Source organism: Nomascus leucogenys, chromosome 15 (assembly GCF_006542625.1).
Source record: "Nomascus leucogenys isolate Asia chromosome 15, Asia_NLE_v1, whole genome shotgun sequence".
Taxonomy (NCBI): Eukaryota; Metazoa; Chordata; class Mammalia; order Primates; family Hylobatidae; genus Nomascus; species Nomascus leucogenys.
In genome coordinates, this window is record NC_044395.1 from 50,666,781 (window position 1) to 50,686,021 (window position 19,241).

The following is a 19,241-nucleotide window of genomic DNA, read 5'->3' on the forward strand; positions in this document are numbered from 1 at the left end:
GAGTATCTGTGTGTCAGTGTACGTTTTATTCATCCATCGTTTGGGTCTGGGTCGGTGGGCAGACCCCTGCAGCTAAGGTCCTCTTGTGAGGAGCAATACCTCACAGAACGTGCAGGTTTGTTATATAGGTATACATGTGCCATGGTGATTTGCTGCACCCATCAACCCGTCATCTACATTAGGTATGTCTCCTAATACTATCCCTCCCCTAGTCCCCCCACCCACTTACAGGCCACAGTGTGTGACACTCCCCTCCCTGTGTCCATGTATTCTCATTGTTCACCTCCCACTTATGAGCGAGAACGTGCTGTGTTTGGTTTTCTGTTCCTGTGTTAGTTTGCTGAGAATGATGGTTTTCAGCTTCATCCATGTCCCTGCAAAGGACATGAATTCATCCTTTTCTATGACTGCATAGTATTCCATGATGTATATGTGCCACATTTTCTTTATCCAGCCTATCACTGATGGGCATTTGGGTTGGTTCCAAGTCTTTCTATTGTGAACAGTGCTGCAATAAACATACATGTGCATGTGTCTTTATAGTAGAATGATTTATAATCCTTTGGGTATATACCAAGTGATGGAATTGCTGGGTTAAATGGTATTTCTGGTTCTAGATACTTGAGGAATCGCCACACTGTCTTCCACAATAGTTGAACTAATTTATACTCCCACCAACAGTGTAAAATCATTTCTATTTCTCCACATCCTCTCCAGCACTTGTTGTTTCCTGACTGTTTAATGATCGTCATTCTAACTGGTGTGAGATGGTATCTAATTGTGGTTTTGATTTGCATTTCTCTAATGACCAGTGATGATGAACTTTTTTTTTCATATGTTTGTTGGCCGCATGAATGTCTTCTTTTGAGAAGTGTCTGTTCATATCCTTTGCCCACTTTTTGATGGGTTGTTTTTTTTTTTTCTTCTATATTTGTTTCAGTTCCTTGTAGATTCTGGATATTAGCCCTTTGTCAGATGGATAGATTACAAAAATTTTCTCCCATTCTGTAGGTTGCCTGTTCACTCTGATGATAGTTTCTTTTGCTGTGAAGAAGCTCTTTCATTTAATTAAATGCCATTTGTCAATTTTGGCTTTAGTTGCCATTGCTTTTTGTGTTTTAGTCATGAAGTCTTTGCCCATGCCTATGTCCCGAATAGTATTGCTAGGTTTTCTTCTAGGGCTTTTATGATTTTATGTCTTACCTTTAAGTCTTTAATCCATCTTGAGTTAATATTTGTATAAGGTGTAAGGAAGGGGTCCAGTTTCAGTTTCCTGCATATGACTAGCCAGTTTTCCCAACACCATTTATTAAATAGGGAATCCTTTCCCCATTGCTTGTTTTTGTCAGGTTTGTCAAAGATCACATGATTGTAAATGTATGGTGTTATTTCTGAAGCCTCTGTTCTGTTCCATTGGTCTATATAGCTGTTTTGGTACTAGTACCATGCTGTTTTGGTTACTGTAGCCTTGTAGTATAGTTTGAAATCAGGTAGCATGATGCCTCCAGCTTTGTTCTTTTTGCTTAGAATTGTCTTGGCTATACGGACTATTTTTTGGTTCCATATGAAATTTAAAGTAGTTTTTTTTTCTAATTCTGTGAAGAAAGTTAATGGTAGCTTGATAAAAATAGCATTGAATCTATAAATTACTTTGGGCAGTATGGCGATTTTCACAATATTGATTCTTCCTATCCATGAGCATGGAATGTTTTTCCATTTTTTTGTGTCCTCTCTTAATTCCTTGAGCAGTGGTTTGTAGTTCTCCTTGAAAAGGTCCTTCACATCCCTTGTAAGTTGTATTCCTAGGTATTTTATTCTCTTTGTAGCAATTGTGAATGGGAGTTCAGTCACGATTTGGCTCTCTGTTTGTCTATTATTGGTGTGTAGGAATTCTTGTGATTTTGCACATTGATTTTGTATCCTGAGACTTTGCTGAAGCTGCTTATCAGCTTAAAGAGATTTTGGGCTGAGACGATGGGGTTTTCTAAATATACAATCATGTCATCTGCAAACAGAGACAATTTGACTTCCTCTCTTCCTATTTGAATACCCTTTATTTCTTTCTCTTGCCTGATTGCCCGGCCAGAACCTCCAATACTATGTTGAATAGGAGTGGTGAGAGAGGGCATCCTTGTCTTGTGCTGGTTTTCAAAGGGAATGCTTCCAGCTTTTGCCCCTTCAGTATGATATTGGCTGTGGGTTTGTCATAAATAGCTCTTATTATTTGAGATACTTTTCATCAATACCTAGTTTATTGAGAGTTTTTAGCATGAATGGGTGTTGAATTTTATTGAAGGTCTTTTCTGCATCTTTGAGATAATCATGTGGTTTTTGTCATTGGTTCTGTTTATGTGATGGATTAAGTTTATTGACTAGCATATGTTGAACCAGCCTTGCATCCCAGGGATGAAGCTGACTTGATCATGGTGGATAAGCTTTTTGATGTGCTGCTGGATTCGGTTTGCCAGTATTTTGCTGAGGGTTTTCACATCGACGTTCATCAGGGATATTGGTCTGAAATTTTCTTTTTTTGTGTGTTGTGTCTGCCAGGTTTTGATATCACGATGATGCTGGCCTCATTAAATGAGTTAGGGAGGAGTCCCTTTTTTTCTATTGTTTGGCATAATTTCAGAAGGAATGGTACCAGCTCCTCTTTGTGGTGGAATTCAGCTGTGAATCAGTCTGGTCCTGGGCTTGTTTTAGCTGGTAGGCTATTAATGACTGCCTCAATTTCAGAACTTGTTATTGGTCTATTCAGGGATTCAACTTCCTGGTTTAGTCTTGGGAAGGTGTATGTGTCCAGGAATGTATCCATTTCTTCTAGATTTTCTAGTCTATTTGCATAGAGGTGTTTATCGTATTCTCTAATGGTAGTTTGTATTTCTGTGAGATCAGAGGTGATATCTCCTTTATCGTTTTTTATTGTGTCTATTTGATTCTTCTCTCTTTTCTTTTTTATTAGCCCAGCTAGCAGTCTATCTATTTTGTTAACCTTTTCAAAAAACCAGCTCCTGGATTCATTAATTTTTTTTTTTTTTTTTAATCGGAGTCTCACTCTGTCGCAAGGCTGGAGTGCCGTGGTGCAATCTCAGCTCACTGCAACCTCTGCCTCCCTGGTTGAAGCGATTCTCCTGCCTCAGCGTCCTGAGTAGTTGGGATTACAGGCACATGCCACCATGCCCAGCTAATTTTTGCATTTTGAAGCATTTTTCGTGTCTCTATCTCCTTCAGTTCTGCTCTGATCTTCTGTTAGCTTTTGAATTTATTTTCGTGTCTCTATCTCCTTCAGTTCTGCTCTGATCTTCTGTTAGCTTTTGAATTTGTTTTCGTGTCTCTATTCTTCTTTTTTTTTTTTTTGAATTTGTTTTCGTGTCTCTATCTCCTTCAGTTCTGCTCTGATCTTCTGTTAGCTTTTGAATTTGTTTGCTCTTGCTTCTCTGGTTCTTTTAATTGTGATGTTAGGGTGACGATTTCAGATCTTGCCTACTTTATCCTGTGGGCATCTGGTGCTACAAATTTCCTTCTAAACACTGCTTTAGCTGTGTCCCAGAGATTCTGGTAGATTGTGTCTTTGTTCTCATTGGTTTCAAAGAACTTATTTATTTCTGCCTTAATTTCGTTATTTAGTCAGTAGTCATTCAGCAGCAGGTTGTTCAGTTTCCATGTAGTTGTGAGGTTTTGAGTGAGTTTCTTAATCCTGAGCTCTAATTTGATTGCACTGTGGTCTGAAAGACTGCTTGTTATGATTTCCATTCTTTTGCATTTGCTGAGGAGTGTTTTACTTCCAATTATGTGGTCAATTTTAGAATAAGTGCAATGTGGTGCTGAGAAGAATGTATATTCTGTTGATTTGGGGTGGAGAGTTCTGTAGCTGTCTGTTAGGTCCACTTTGTCCAGAGCAGAGTTCAAGTCCTGAATATCCTTGTTAATTTTCTGTCTCATTGATCTGTCTAATATTGACAATGGGATGTTAAAGTCTCCCATTATTATTGTGTGGGAGTCTAAGTCTCTTCATAGGTCTCTAAGAACTTGCTTTATGAATCTGGGTGCTTCTGTATTGGGTGCATATATATTTAGAATAGTTAGCTCTTCTGGTTGAATTGATCCCTTTACCATTATGTAAGGCCCTTCTTTGTCTTTTTTGATCTTTGTTGGTTTAAAGTCTATTTTATCAGAGACTAGGATTGCAACACCTGCTTTTTTTTTTTTTTTTTTGCTTTCCATTTGCTTGGTAAATATTCCTCTATCCCTTTATTTTGAGCCTATGTGTATCTTTGCACATGAGATGGGTTTCCTGAATACAGCACACTGATGGGTCTTGCCTCTTTATCCCATTTGCCAGTCTGTGTGTTTTAATTGAGGCATTTAGCCCATTTACATTTAAGGTTAATATTGTTATGTGTTTGATCCTGTCATTATGATGCTAGCTGGTTATTTTGCCCATTAGTTGATGCAGTTTCTTCATAGTGTCGATGGTCTTTACAATTTGGTATGTTTTTGCAGTGGCTGGTACCGATTTTTCCTTTCCATATTTAGTACTTCCTTCAGGAGCTCCTGTAAGGCAGGCCTGGTGGTGACAAAATCTCTCAGCATTTGCCTGTCTGTAAAGGGTTTTATTTCTCCTTTGCTTATGAAGCTTAGTTTGTTTAGATATGAAATTCCGGATTGAAAATTCTTTTCTTTAAGAATGTTGAATATTGGCCCCCACTCTCTTCTGGCTTGTAGGGTTTCTGCAGAGAGATCTGCTGTTAGTCTGATGAGCTTCCCTTTGAGGGCAACCCAACCTATCTCTTTGGCTGCCGGTAACAATTTTTTCTTCATTTTAAACTTGGTGAATCTGACGATTATGTGTCTTGGGGTTACTTTTCTCGAGGAGTATCTTTGTAGTGTTCTCTGTATTTCCTGAATTTGAATGTTGGCCTGTCTTGCTAGGTTGGGGAAGTTCTCCTGGATAATATCCTGAAGAGTGTTTTCCAACTTGGTTCCATTCTCCCTGTCACTTTCATATAGTACCATATTTCTTGGAACCTTTGTTCATTCCTTTTCATTCTTTTTTTCTCTAATATTTTCTTCTTGCTTTATTTCATTAAGTTGATCTTCAATCTCTGATATTCTTTCTTCTGCTTGATCGATTCGGCTATTGATACTTGTGTATGCTTCACAAAGTTCTCATGCTGTGTTTTTCACCTCCATCAGGTCATTTCTGTCCTTCTCTAAACTGGTTATTCTAGTTAGCAATTCTTCTAACCTTTTTTCAAGGTTCTTAGCTTCCTTGCATTGGGTTAGAACATGCTCCTTTAGCTCAAAGGAGTTTGTTATTACCCACCTTCTGAAGCCTACTTCTGTCAATTCATCAAACTCATTCTCTGTCCAGTTTTGTTCCCTTGCTGGCGAGGAGTTGTGATCCTTTGGAGGAGAAGAGGCATTCTGATTTTTGGAATTTTCAGGCTTTTCGTGGTGGTTTTTCCTCCTCTTCATGGATTTATCTATCTTTGGTCTTTGATGTTGGTGACCTTCAGATGGGGGTTTTGTGTGGACGTCCTTTTTGTTGATGTCGGTGCTATTCCTTTCTGTTTGTCAGTTTTCCTTCTAACAGTCAGGTCTCTCTGCTGCAGGTCTGCTGGAGTTTGCTGGAGGTCTACTCCAGACCCTGTTTGCCTGGGTATCACCAGTGGAGGCTGCAGAGCAGCAAAGATTGCTGCCTATTCCTTCGTCTGGAAGCTTCATCCCAGAGAGGCACCCGCCAGATGCCAGCCAGAGCTCTCCTGTATGAGGTATCCGTTGATTCCTGCTGGGAGGTGTTTCCCAGTCAGGAGGCACGGGGTTAAAGAACCCACTTGATGAGGCAGTCTGTCCCTTAGCAGAGCACAAGTGCTTTGCTGGGAGATCTGCTGGTCCCTTCAGAGCTGGCAGGTAGGAATGTTTAAGTCTGCTGAAGCTGTGCCCACAGCCGCCCCGTCTCCCAGGTGCCCTATCACAGGGAGATGGGACTTTTTTCTATACTCCCCTGACTGGGGCTGCTGCCTTTCTTTCAGGGATGCCCCGCCCAGAGAGAAGAAATCTAGAGAGGCAGTCTGGCTGCAGGGGCTTTGCTGAGCTGTGGTGGGCTCTGCCCACTTCGAACTTCCCAGTGGCTTTGTTTACACTGTGAGGGGAAAACCTCCTACTCAAGCCTCAGTAATGGCGGATGTCCCTCCCCTCACCAAGCTCCAGAGTCCCAGGTTGACTTCAGACTGCTGTGCTGGCAGCGAGAATTTCAAGCCAGTCGATATTAGCTTGCTGGGCGGGCTCCGTGGGGATGGGATCTGCTGAGCTAGACCACTTGGCTCCCTGGCTTCAGCCCCCTTTCCAGGGGAGTGAAAGGTTCTGTCTTGCTGGCATTCCAGCCACCACTGGGGTATGAAAAAAAACTCCTGCAGCTAGTTCGGTGTCTACCCAAATGGCCATCCAGTTTTGTGCTTGAAACCCAGGGCCCTGGTGGTGTAGGCACCTGAGAGAATCTCCTGGTCTGCAAGTTGTGACGACCGTGAGAAAAGCATAGTGTCTGTGCCAGAATGCACCATTCCTCACGGCACAGTCCCTCATGGTTTCCCTGACCCCTTGTGCTTCCCGGGTGAGGCGACGCCCCACCTTGCTTCAGCTCGTCCTCCATGGGCTGCACCCACTGTCTAACCAGTTCCAGTGAGATGAGCTGGGTACCTCAGGTGGAAATGCAGAAATCACTCACCTTCTGTGTTGATCTCACTGGGAGCTGCAGACGAGGGCTGTTCCTAGTCGGCCATCTTGCCAGCCACTATGTAATAATATTCTTAAAGTCCTAGCCTACTGACTTGAATATCTGGGTCATCTGTGGGCATGCTTTGTTTGCTTTTCCTCCTCATTCTTAGTCTTATTTTCCTGCTTCTTTGCACTGTACATGCGCGTGTGCATACACACAAACATATAAAGTTTTGTATGCTCAACATTGTGTATACAAGGAGTATAGTGTCTGGGTTGGTATTCTTTGTTCCCCAGAGAAAAACAATCTATCCTCTGTTAGTTTTATTAGGTTAGGAGAAAATCACCTCAAAGGAATCAAGAATTGAGCTGGGGGAATTGAGAGGCTCTGGTGAGGAGTGGGTGCCGTGTGTAGGTGGTGAGTGAGGAGGGAGAGGGAAAGGAAAGAGAGGAGAGCGAAGAAAAAAAATAGAATTGAGCTGGGTCAGGGCTGGTTTGCCATTTTACTTAGGTTCAGTCCACCTCTGCTCTGAAATCTCTTGAGAGTGATACCTTTTAGTTTCAGGGCCCACATCTACAGAATGAATTATTCCAGGTGCATCCATGTCTCTCTTCTCTATTGACACTCAGTCCCTAGGTTATGTCATTTAGGCTTTCATGGCTTTAAATTCAGTCCTGGGCTGTTGATTCCCAGATCTGAATCTCCAGCCTTGACCTTTCCTAGCAGGAAACAAAGGGCACATTCAAACAGGATACCTGAAGAAAATTTAACAAAGGCAATATATACAAAGGTGTGGGCAGGATCAAGGAAAACCAACAGGAATGGTAACACTCCCTGGGGCTATCAACAGATGGGAATTGTTCCACTCCCCGGGTCTAAAGGGGCAGAGGGAGGGAGCACTTACCAGACCTAGAGAGTAGCTATACTGATTCAGTGTTTCTTGTCTGAGATGATTGGGACCAGAAGTGTTTCAGATTTCAGATTTTTTAGGATTTTGGAATATTTGCATATATGTAATAAGATATCTTGGGGGTAGACCCAAGTCCAAATGCAAACTTCATTTATATTTCAGATACACCATATACACATAACCTGAAGGTAAGTTTATATACTATTTTAAATTTTTTTTGTGCATGAAACAAAGTTTTTACTGCAACCCATCACATGAGGTCAGGTGTGGAATTTTCCACTTGTAGTATTGCGTCAGTGCTTAAAATGTTTCAGATTTTGGAACATTTTGGATTTTGGATTTTCACCTTAGGGATGCTCAACCTTTGTTAGGTGAGCCTTCCAACAGGAATAGTGGCTTTTGATAGAGGGATCCTGCTAATCTACATGACCTGGTAGAGAAAGAGCTGGGGGAAGAAATCTCACCCTTCTCACTTTCTTTGATCTCCTGCTAGAAACTCCTATTAAACAAACTCACTTGAAGGTTAGAAGCAAAGGACATTGATGCAGTCCATAAAGGTCACCCTTTGAGACACAGAGCTAAGGGTAGAGAGTGGATCTGGGATGGTCAAACAGAAGCACACATACATGCAACAATTTTATACTCATGAATGACTAATAGATATCTCAATAGATGGATATGTTAGGGAATGGAGTAGAGTGGAAAAGAGGCCTGTGAACAAGGTGTCAAATTAAAGATTATAGAGAAGAGTGATGAGAACGGTTAGAAAATTATAGCAAAGAATAGTAGTAGAGGGTGATATATATACTGAGCTTCAAAACTCATGTTTTTACATGAGACTGGTGGAATTGTGGTCTAGAAGAGGCATTGCATTGGTGAAAGCATGTGAGACCCACAGAAGGTGGGGGCAGAGAAGAATCAATACCAACCACTAGAGAGAGCCACAGGGGAAGTGGGGTCTTTCTGGGGAAAGCCAGGTGCCAGTCAAAACCAGAGAGTAAAAGAAACCTTCAACAGGCTGGGCGTGGCGGTTCATATCTATAATCCTAGCACTTTGAGAAGTTGAGCCAAGAAGATCACTTGAGCTCAGGAGTTTAAGCCAGCCTAGGTCACATGGTAAGACCCCACCACCACCACCACCACCCCCGCACCATCTCTACAAAAAATAAAAAATTAGCTGGGCATGGTGGTGTGCTTCTGTGGTCTCAGCTATTTGGGAGGGTGAGGTGGTGAGAGGATCCCTTGAGCCTGGCAGGCTAAGGCTGCAGTGAGCCATGATCATGCTATTGCACTCCAGCCTAGTTGACAGTGAGACCCTGTCTCAAAAAGAAAAGACACCTTTGAAACTGCTTTTGCAAAAGTATGACCAAGACAGCGAAAGATACCTAATTTAATCGACTCCATCTTGCTTCTAATCTCCAAACTGTCCTTTTCATTCTTGGGCGGAGGGTCAACTAACTTTGGGAAAAACTTAGTATACAGTTTAAAACAAAGATGATAGCAGCCCTTTCCCAAAGCAGACTTCCTTCTTGCCTAGGGAGTAGATTGCATTTGTAGGACTAACATTAGCCACAATATTAGAAATTATGGTTCGGGAGTCATGCAGCTGGAGGCTACAAGATTCTGACTGTCTCTAAATTGCTCCTAAGATCAGTGCTTGAGATATTTTGCAGACCCTGCACATGATGAATCAGCTGGCACTACCTAGATTGATAAACTGGCTCATCTGAGCTTGTGGCCCATCTAGGAACTGATTTGGTCAGGAGGACAGCTTTGACTCCCTATGATTTCATCTCTGACCAATCAGCAGTCCTGGCTCACTGGCTTCCCCACATCTACCATGTTGTCCTTAAAAACTCTGCTCCCCGAATGCTCAGGGAGACTGATTTGAGTAATAAAACAACTCTGGTCCCCCGCACAGCTGGCTCTGTGTGAATTACTCTTTTGTCTATTGCAATTCTCCTGTCTTTTTTTCTTTTTTGAGGCGGAGTCTCACTCTGTCGCCCAGGCTGGAGTGCAGTGGCATGATCTTGGCTCACTGCAACCTCCACCTCCCGGATTCACTCCATTCTCCTGCCTCAGCCTCCCAAGTAGCTGGAGGCCACCGTGCCTGGCTAATTTGTTTGTAATTTTAGTAGAGAAGGGGTTTCACTGTGTTAGCCAGGATGGTCTTGACAGGATGGTCTTGATCTGCTGACCTCGTGATCTACCTGCCTCGGCCGCCCAAAGTGCTGGGATTACAGGCGTGAGCCACCACGCCTGGCTCCCCTGTCTTGAGGAATCAGCTCTGTCTAGGCAGCAGGCAAGGTGAACCCTTTGGACATTTACACCTTCAACAGTGGCATTTGTCTTGTTTATTATTTTTTTAGAAGTTGTGGTTGGAAGTTTTGGGAGAGAAAGGGAAGGGTCCAGGAAAGCACTGAACACAATGGAGATTAAAGTTCAGGAGAGGCCAGTCGGTGGCTCGTGCCTGTAATCCCAGCACTTCTGGAGGTTGAGGCATGATAGTACAGACCTGCAGTCCCAGCTACTCAGGAGGTTGAGGCAGGAGGATTGCTTGAGCCCAGGAGTTTCAGGATGCTGTGAGCTATGATAGTGCCACTGCACTCTAGCCTGGGTGACAGAGTGAGTCCTTGTCTCCAAAAATTAAGTACAGGAGAAACTCAAAGGTGTTCAATTGGTGATGGTACTACCACGTAAGGGGTGTTGGGAAACATGACCAGTGTTTTCAACTTCTACAATGAAGACTGTTAAGGTAGCAGCATTTGAGATTGAGGGAGCAGGAGTGCTAACATCCCGTGGGCTCAAGACAGTGCCGCACAATTGTCCTTACTTTAAATGCCAATAACATCCCCCACTGATGATTAATTAATCCTTATATCACTAAAGATTACAGAAATATGACATATGATGGCATTATCTGGTCTCAAGGATCCAAATGGAATGCTGACGTCACATCCAGGTAGTCACAGTGTCCTTGGCTTGTGGTAGCCCTGAGAGAAGTGGTATTTGCTTTGGATAGGAACGTGGTAGTTTAGACTAGATATAGCTGGAGGGAGGGAGTGCCCCCTATCAGTGGAATATTTTTATACAACAAATTAACACTCTCAAGTTTGTTTCCGCATTCATTTTTTGTATTCATTATAAACAGGGTGATATGGTTTGGCTATGTCCCCACCCAAATCTTATCTTGAATTATAGTTCCCATAATCCCCATGTGTTGTGGGAGGGACCTGGTAGGAGGTAATTGAATCATGGAGGCAGGTTTTTCCCATACTGTTCTTGAAGTAGTGAATAAGTCTCACAAGATCTGATGGTTTTATAAGTGGGAACTCCCCTACACAAGCCCTCTCTTGCCTGCCACCATGTATGATGTGACTTTGCTCCTCATTCACCTTCTGCCATGATTGTGAGGCCTCCCCAGCCATGTGGAGCTGTAAATCAATTAAACCTCCTTTATAAATTACCCAGTCTCAATTATGTCTTTATTAGCAGCATGAGAACAGACTAATACACAGGGTGAAACTAAGAAGAATTGGCTTGAATTATAGACTGGCTGTCTATCACATTGAGCATCCTCAGAGGGAAAGATGTGTAGACAATGCTATGCAAACCAAGTTTTTCTTAGAAACATTTTTAATGGAACTATTTCATATTGGAATCACAGATTAATCAGTGAATTTTTTTTGTGTGAAAAGGAACCTTAGAGACTACCTTGAACCCACTGTCATGCTTCTGAATACTTCAGTGTAGAAATACAAAGCGTGCTTCCATTTTGGTCATTCATACCATGCAAGTAAATGAATAGCTGAATACCTTTTATTTTAAATGTAATTATGACCTTTAGAAATAACAGCTGGTTTAAAAATGAGCCAAAGTGTAAGTAAAATGGGCAACGGATATACTTCAGTTCCCAAAGAACATTTATAAGGAAAAGTTGTGTTTCCTTTGCAGCTTTCAGTCTTAGAGAAAAGACTTCATCATCTTATATGTGATGTGGCCTTCTGGGCTCCTGACATCTTTATAGAGTTTGACTGGAATTTCCTTCTCTTGAAAATGAATGGGCATTTTCTTGCTCTCCACACTCATAAGCTTCACTCCCAGGGGGCCCAAGTTTACATAATCCTATGGTGAACAGACACAAAAAAGAATAGGAGAGGTGATTCAGCAAATTACCAGCTTTGATAGATTAGGCTTTCTTTATTACAGTTGGCCTTTATCTGACAGACTTCATTGCCCCCTAATTGCCTGATGCTGTGTAGCACATGAAATGTAAGAGCCACTATAAATGGGAAAAAAACAAAATACTCAGTAAACTTATATACCCAGTAGGGCATACACAGTAGGCAAGATCTTCCAAAAAGCAGGCAGCAAGGCTGGAAGGCTTGTCTCATAGTGGGTTAATGGGGGAGGGATGCTGGCTATAGTTAGTGCAAAACTAACTATAGTCTGTGAAAGGAAAATAAAAATATGGGACCCCAATTCACTTTGTCAAAAGGAAAAAATTAAGCTGAAAGCTGAGTCATGTAAGCAACTGCCTTTCCTTTTGTTCCTAAGCAGATGCGTACAGATAAAAGGTTAAATATCTCCACAGGTAGCTACTCTATGTTCACCTGATCTTTTGTAAAGTACGAAGTGAATACATAATTGACTGTTCCCCTACCTGCTCCTTTTCTCTTGCAGCATGTGGATGACCATACCTTCCTGCTTTCCCCTCCAGCCCACTTTTCTCCTTTAAATATTGAAGGCCTCCGAGTCATCTTTGGAGACAGGCACAGACCACACACTATTTCTGTGATTTTGTGTTTTTTTTTTCTCCCAGTTATTTTCCTTAACATTGGCAAAATCAACTTCTAAATTGATTGAGAACTGTCTCAGATATCTTTTGGTTTACAAATCTAAGATATCAACAAACAGAATTAGAAGTCTAACTGATATGAAATCAATAGCTAACCCAAATCTGGGTGGACAGAGTTCATGCCCTGCCCAATGTCCCTTCCTCCAGGAAGTCTCCCATGCCATAACTCTTGCTTTTTAATTCCTTTGACACGTCACTTTAGCAAACCTTTCCCAAGTTTTCACTATATGCCAAGCCCTATATCAAGTGCTGGGGTGCAATGATAAGCACAGACTGATCAGGGACACAGGTACAGGTGGTCTGTTTACTCTTATATGGTACTTGTTGATTTTCTTACCTGTGTTCTACAAGTCTATAAGTGATTTGGGGGCAAGGCCTGCTGTATGGGCATATTTGAGATTTCATTTCTTGCTGTTCTCTCCCTTAAATGCACAAGCATTTAACAAGGACCTGGCATATTGTGGGGTTCTCAATAAATATTTATTTGAATTTAGAAGAATCAAAGAATGAAAAAGGAAGGTGATGTCTTATTTCTCAAAATACACATAATTCTATTTAGCTTTCAAAATATGTAGCTGTGATAAATGTAAGACAGTAGAAAAGCAAGTTGATGGAGACCTACCACATATTTCAGAATCACTCGGAGGAGGCTTCTCAAGTAATACACCATGGCCATGGCAGTTTGACTACATCAAAAACTTTCACGGAAAGTAAGTCTTTCATTCAATCAAATGGTACGCAATTTGGGGATTTTGTAGACAACTGTCCACTAGCCTGAGATCATCATGACATCCCAGGAGTCATGATTCCAAGATACTCATGGAGGTGTTTCAGTGCTAGAGGAACTAGAACTTTAGTCTTTAAATCATCACTTGATGGTAGCAGGATTGAATTGTAGCTAGTTAAAATGGTTTGTGTTGGTTTATTCAGTTTCTTCTGCTTTCTTACGTCATTTTTTCCACTACCAGACATCAAATTCTGAGAGAACTTTTAAAGTATCAAGAGGGAAAATAACAAGGGATGGCTGTGGAAGTAACTGGAATGTACTAGAAAGAAGTTTTAAAATTAAAAGGCTTAATACTCCAGGTTTTAATGAATGGTATATGTGCAATCTGTACTTTCCAAAGATAGCCTAATTCATATCCTATTCCAAGTGCTTCTCTTACAATGTGATACTGACCTTCCTTCATCAAGATGTAGGAGCTATGTTCCTTCCCCTTGGATGGAACTTTGTAACTACATCAACCAGTAGAATATGATGGAAGTGACAATGTATGATTTCCAAGGCTAAGCCATATAAAACTGCCTGCTTGCTTGCTTGCTTGCTTGCTTTCTCTTTCTCTCTCTCTCTCTCTCTCTTTCTTTCTTTTTTTTTTCTTTCTTTTCAGAGTCTCACTCTGTCACCCAGGCTGGAGTGCAGTGATACAGTCTCTGCTCACTGCAACCTCTGCTTCCCAGGTTCTAGTGATTCTCCTGCCTCAGCCTGTCAACTAGCTGGGATTACAGGCACGCATCACCATGCTCAGCTATTTTTGGTATTTTTAGTAGAGATAGGGTTTCACCATGTTGGCCAGGCTGGTCTCAAATTCCCGACCTCAGGTGATCTGCCCACCTCAGCTTCCCAAAGTGCTGGGATTACAGGCATGAGCCACCACAGCCAAACTGCTGCTTTTATCTTGGTCTCTAGGGTTGCTTGTTTTGGGAGAAGACAGACACTGTAACAAAAGAAATTCAAAACACCCTGTCGGGAGGCACATGTGAAGAAGAAGTGAGGCCCTCATTTTAGCCAGCATCAACATGCTAGCCATATGAATAAACCACCTTGGAAGTAAAGACTCCTGCCCCAATCAAGCCTTCAGATGAGTGCAGCCCTAGCCAATATATGGTTGCAAGTGACTGAGAGTCCACCAAGTGAGAACTGTCTAGTGGAGCCCTTCCTGAATTTCTAACCAACCCTAAGTGAGAATAAATAGTTATTGTTATAAGCCACTAGGTTTTGGGGATTGTTATGTAGCATTAGATAACTTACTGTGTATACTATTAATGGAGGCCTATAGAGGAATATAGGTAGCAAATTGGGCAAGAGTAGGAGTAAAAATGGTATCCAAATGAGAGATGTGAATGGTGGGCCAATTTTACTAATAATTGCAAATGGAATTTTCAATATCCATATTTTAGGTTAATTTTCTCAATTAAAACAGCATTTCTCAAAACAGAATTTTCTTAGTAGTCAGAGTTGTGTTCTTATGAATCTTACCTTGAAATCCTTCTCATCCTCATATAGTAAGTACTTCATATCAGTGTCCCCAAACTCTGTGCATGAGTTTTCCTCTTTATCTATCTTCACATACTGGAGATCTTTGATGCTATTTTCATGACTAAGATGTAAGGTACTGCTCTCATCTGATGAGGACATCAAGTCTCTACTTTCTACTTCTGTGGGTTGCAATTCTGACTTCTCTTCTTGGATGAATACAAAGGAATTAATTATGTATACATTTTGAACATATACAAATAAAAATGCAATACATACTTTGTCACATTTTTAATTGGATGGAACTTTGAGAATTGCAAATGTAGAATTTATGTATTAAAGTAAGAGGGAGTCCCATTTGTAGAAAATCTAAGTTGTATTTCTTTCTGTTAGCTAATAAGTTACAGTAATTATATTGGTGCCTATGTATATGTTGTCATTTTGGTTGGCTAAATAGGGCCCTAAACCTTGCCAGTGTAGACAGCAGCCTCATCCCTCTCCACCAGTATTTATTTAATTTACTGTGAAACATGGTGACCTTCATTTGAAAGTGGGACTACGGACAGGAGATAGATTAGGACAAGCACTGCAAGAGGAGAAATTTAGAGAAGCTGGCAGGTATCTATTCTCTGAATAGCTTTTGTATGTGGGGCACCTGCTCACAATAGATAAGTGTTTTTTAAATTGAAAAACAAGAGTTTGAAAAAAAATCATCATCCTTACTGCAATAAAGTAATACCTATATGTGTTTCTGGCAATTCCAAGGGCATTTCTTCAGGTGGCACTTCTAGTCCAGCAGCTTGGGTGAGATATAGTCGCCTAAAAGAACAAATAAGAAAAACAGTCTGTCAGTCGGTAAATATTGCATTGCATGCTTACTGGGGTCTATCTCTCTACTAGGTGCTAGAAATGCATAGATGAAAAATGAGACATAATTTCTACCCTGAGGAGCATAAAGCCCAGTGGGGTGGCAGACAACCTTACAGTGTTTTAAAGTCATGGTGTGTACCATGATGGGTAATTACCATAGTGTGAGAATGATGGGATGCAGAAAGAAGCAGCACCTGAGTCAACTTTAGGAGGAAGGAAAGTTTTCCTGGATGAAACCTGAGCTTAGTCTTTGATATAGTTTAGCTGGGCCCCACCCAAATCCCATCTTGAACTGCAGTTCCCATAACCCCCATATGTTGTGGGAGAGGGACCCAGTGGGAAGTAATTGAATTATGGGGGCGGTTACCTCCATGTTGTTCTCGTGTTAGTGAGTTCTCATGAGATGTGATAATTTATAAGGGGCTTTTCCCCAACCTTCACTCTGCACTTCTTCCTGCTGCCATGTGAAGAAGGTTATGTTTGCTTCCCCTTCTGCCATGAGTCTAAGTTTCCTGAGTCCTCCCCAGCCTGGTGGAACTGTGAGTCACTTAAACCTCTTTCTTTTCTAAATTACCCAGTCTCGGGAAGTTTTTTATAGCAGCATGAGAATGGACTAATACAGTCTTGAACCTGGAGGTGCTTGCCAGGGAAGAGCTAGGGGTGAAAAAGGGCATTCGAAATAAGGAAATAACACACTTAAAGTTAAAAAAACTGAGAGTGAGCATGGCACCAGTCAGGTCGCTGTTGTAGCATTTCAGGTGCGGAATGATAGTGGCCTGAAAGACCACTTTTGAGTGGTTTTGGTTTTGAGATGAAGAAAGAGATAGAGAAAGTGAGCAGTAGGAATCCAAGATGCCATCTAGGTCCTGGCTTTCGCTTAGTGGTATGCTTCACCTACAAGCCCAGCAAATTGATGTCCATATGCTGTTGTAGCTCTCTCTACATTGTTTACTCTGTGCTCTCCTTTTTAGAGTGTCCACTGAATTTTCAATCAGAAAATATGATGCTTTGAAAACTCTGTATGGCATTTCCATGAGGTTTACCTGAAGACAGCATGAAGTAATTGAATGCTTGCGAATGTGCAAACAACACTTCACGCTTAGCAGCTAAGCAACCAAAGTGAATACCCTAAATTAGGGGCTGTCAGTTATTTAAAGAACGTGAATAAAGTGTTATCCAGATGCTAATAATGGCTCCAGCAAATACTGTAACTACATAAAATATTCACACCTGTGAAACCTTCTAAAAACTTAACTTTAGTTAAGGTAAGTTTAGTAAAGATACCTTAATAAAGGTAAGTTTCACATGTAGCTGTGATCTTCAGGGAGACATGTCTGAGGCTATAGAATTCTTTTGTTTCCTAGTTTTACCATTGTGAACAATTAAGATCTTTCTAAATGCCATAACCTTCAGGAATCTAGCTTTTTCTATTAATTGCTAGTTTACTGTTACTTCTGTACTACTACAGGGTAACAACACTTGATACTTAATGATATGGAAAATAGTTTAAAAGATGTTATTATGGTAAGTTAGTGTTAGATTTGTAGGTGTTGGCCCACTTAGCCTCAGCCCTGTGGCACTGGAGACCTGGGCAGTCACCTCTGGCTGACAGTTTCCTCATCTGTTTGCCCCAATGTGTCAAACAAATCCTATGACATTCTATGTGAGTTGCGATGGGAAAAAGGTTGAGTAACTCTACATAGGAAATGTGGTAACTCTATTAACCACAATACCCCATTCCTCAACCAAATAGGAAAATAGAACTTCTTCTATGTCCGCTGGAGACAGTTCATGTCTATTTCTTATCACCCTACTAGTATTTTACAGAACTTAATTCTCAACAAAGAGATGGAGGGGGACATTACCATAAAAATATAATATGTGTAATATTTCTTTGGCTTGGAAATGGGTACAGTAAAAGCTCCTGAACACCCTCAGGTTATCTTTCTGCATAAGAAGTCTAGCAGATAATTGAGGGCTTTCAAATTTTCCAGTTTCTTTATGCAGGTCTTTCTAAAGTGTCCAAAACAGTTGCCTCAAGGAGTTTACAATCTAGTAAAGCAGCAGACATTAAATAAGTAATCAAAAGTGTGATAAAGGTTGGTTACAAAGGAAAAGTTCAGGGTGTTGTGGAAGCATATAGCAAGGACACATATATAAGTTCCTATAAATGTCACCCATGGTGTTTCTTTTCCCTTGAAAATATTTTGACTTCATTTCTTCCAACTCTGAAGCTAGACTAAGCATTCCATTACTCTCAGTAAGGAAAACCAGCCCCTAAAGCACTGATGAACAATGTGGATTTTACAGAAGATTTTTATAGGGAAGAGCGAGGATGAGGTTAAATTATATACTGCACAGTAAACAACTCAATGAAAATCCCCATTAAAAGTTTCTCAGTATCCCATTCTGTTCTTGCCAAGTTCCCTTTGGCCCATTAAATAATTCCCTTTTTTAGAATTATTAGCACTTCACAACCGTGTCAGAACAAAATCAAATATACCAGACTGAGCTGATCCAGGTAGACACACGGGTCTGGCAGTTTAGAGGGTAGCTCTTTCCTAAAGTTTAGCCAGTTCAGAAAAGAGGGCAGTGGACAGCAGCTATGGCAGTAGTTAGAAGCCACATACCAGCAACACCTGGCAGAGATTAGACATGATTCTAAAGGCAGCAGCAGCAGATGATGAGGATTAGATGTGGGACAGGAATGTAGCACTGGATACCTGATCACAGAGAGGAGGGCTGGCAAAAGTGAGCATTGCCTACTGGGCAACATTGAGCACCTACCCCCTAGGGCCCTCTAGGGCATGAGCTCAAGAGACTGGAAGTACAGGAGTTCAGTAATCAATCCTCATTCAGCCTCACCTCATCTATATTGGTATCTACTCTCTCTGAAGCACACCAGTAATAATGCAAAGGGGGCAGATGGCCTCTTTCTCTATCCTGCCCCACCCAGTTTATCTCCCAATTTCTCTAATCTTGTATCCTGACACCCAACATTTAGCCTAGCAAACAAGGAACCCATAATTTACCTGTATCCACCTTTCCTGGAAAACAATAGAAAGTTTATACATAACAAATACATGATCATGTCTCAAATAGTAGTTTTCCATGTCACACAAAAATAGGAACTACTTGTGTGGAAAATTTTTCCTGGCTATTCCACCAGGTTCAACTTAACATCTGCTTTAATTCCTACACTTAGACATTTCTCTCCCACACTTGCACACATGCACCCTACATTTGTGTGACTTCCCCTCTCTTCCTAAACATGCTACTATTTAGATTATTTTTTGGTTTTGACTACTTGTCTAAATTATGAGTGCCATTTTGAATTTTAATTTTATATTCAAGGGCCCTAGGTTTCTGTCAGGATTAATATATTAAGACTTTTTTTTTTGTCAGATAAGGAAAACAGCTAACCAAACATATAAAGGTGTATGCACCACTTGGCTTCTTGTATGCAAGAACAAATGTGACTTGGAATGCCAAGCTCTTTTCTTGGCCTACAGAGTAGTTTTGACTCTTTCAACCAAAAGAAATAATTCTACAATCCACAGGAGTCCAGATCACCTCCATGAAACTTCCAGCAAGTGGATCACCTCCTCCTCTGTGCTAACTCTCTACCTCC

The 19,241-nt window shown here is 41.2% G+C and overlaps 1 protein-coding gene across 3 annotated transcripts in view; it reads right to left on the reverse strand.

The window, feature by feature from the left end:
- Nucleotides 1-11,083: 11,083 nt before the first annotated feature.
- CCDC83 (coiled-coil domain containing 83) overlaps nt 11,084-19,241 on the reverse strand; it is a 66,601-nt gene continuing 58,443 nt past the window's right edge. The window contains exons 9-12 of one of the 3 annotated variants that reach the window (XM_012503035.2): nt 18,241-18,333; nt 15,480-15,559; nt 14,744-14,949; nt 11,084-11,753 (exon numbers count right to left, since the gene is read on the reverse strand). In XM_012503035.2, coding sequence (XP_012358489.2) covers nt 11,592-11,753; nt 14,744-14,949; nt 15,480-15,559; nt 18,241-18,333 — 541 coding nt within the window. In that variant the 3' untranslated portion in view covers nt 11,084-11,591. The remainder of the gene's footprint in view (nt 11,754-14,743; nt 14,950-15,479; nt 15,560-18,240; nt 18,334-19,241) is intronic. The other 2 variants (XM_003254585.3, XM_030828951.1) reach the window with 2 other exon arrangements.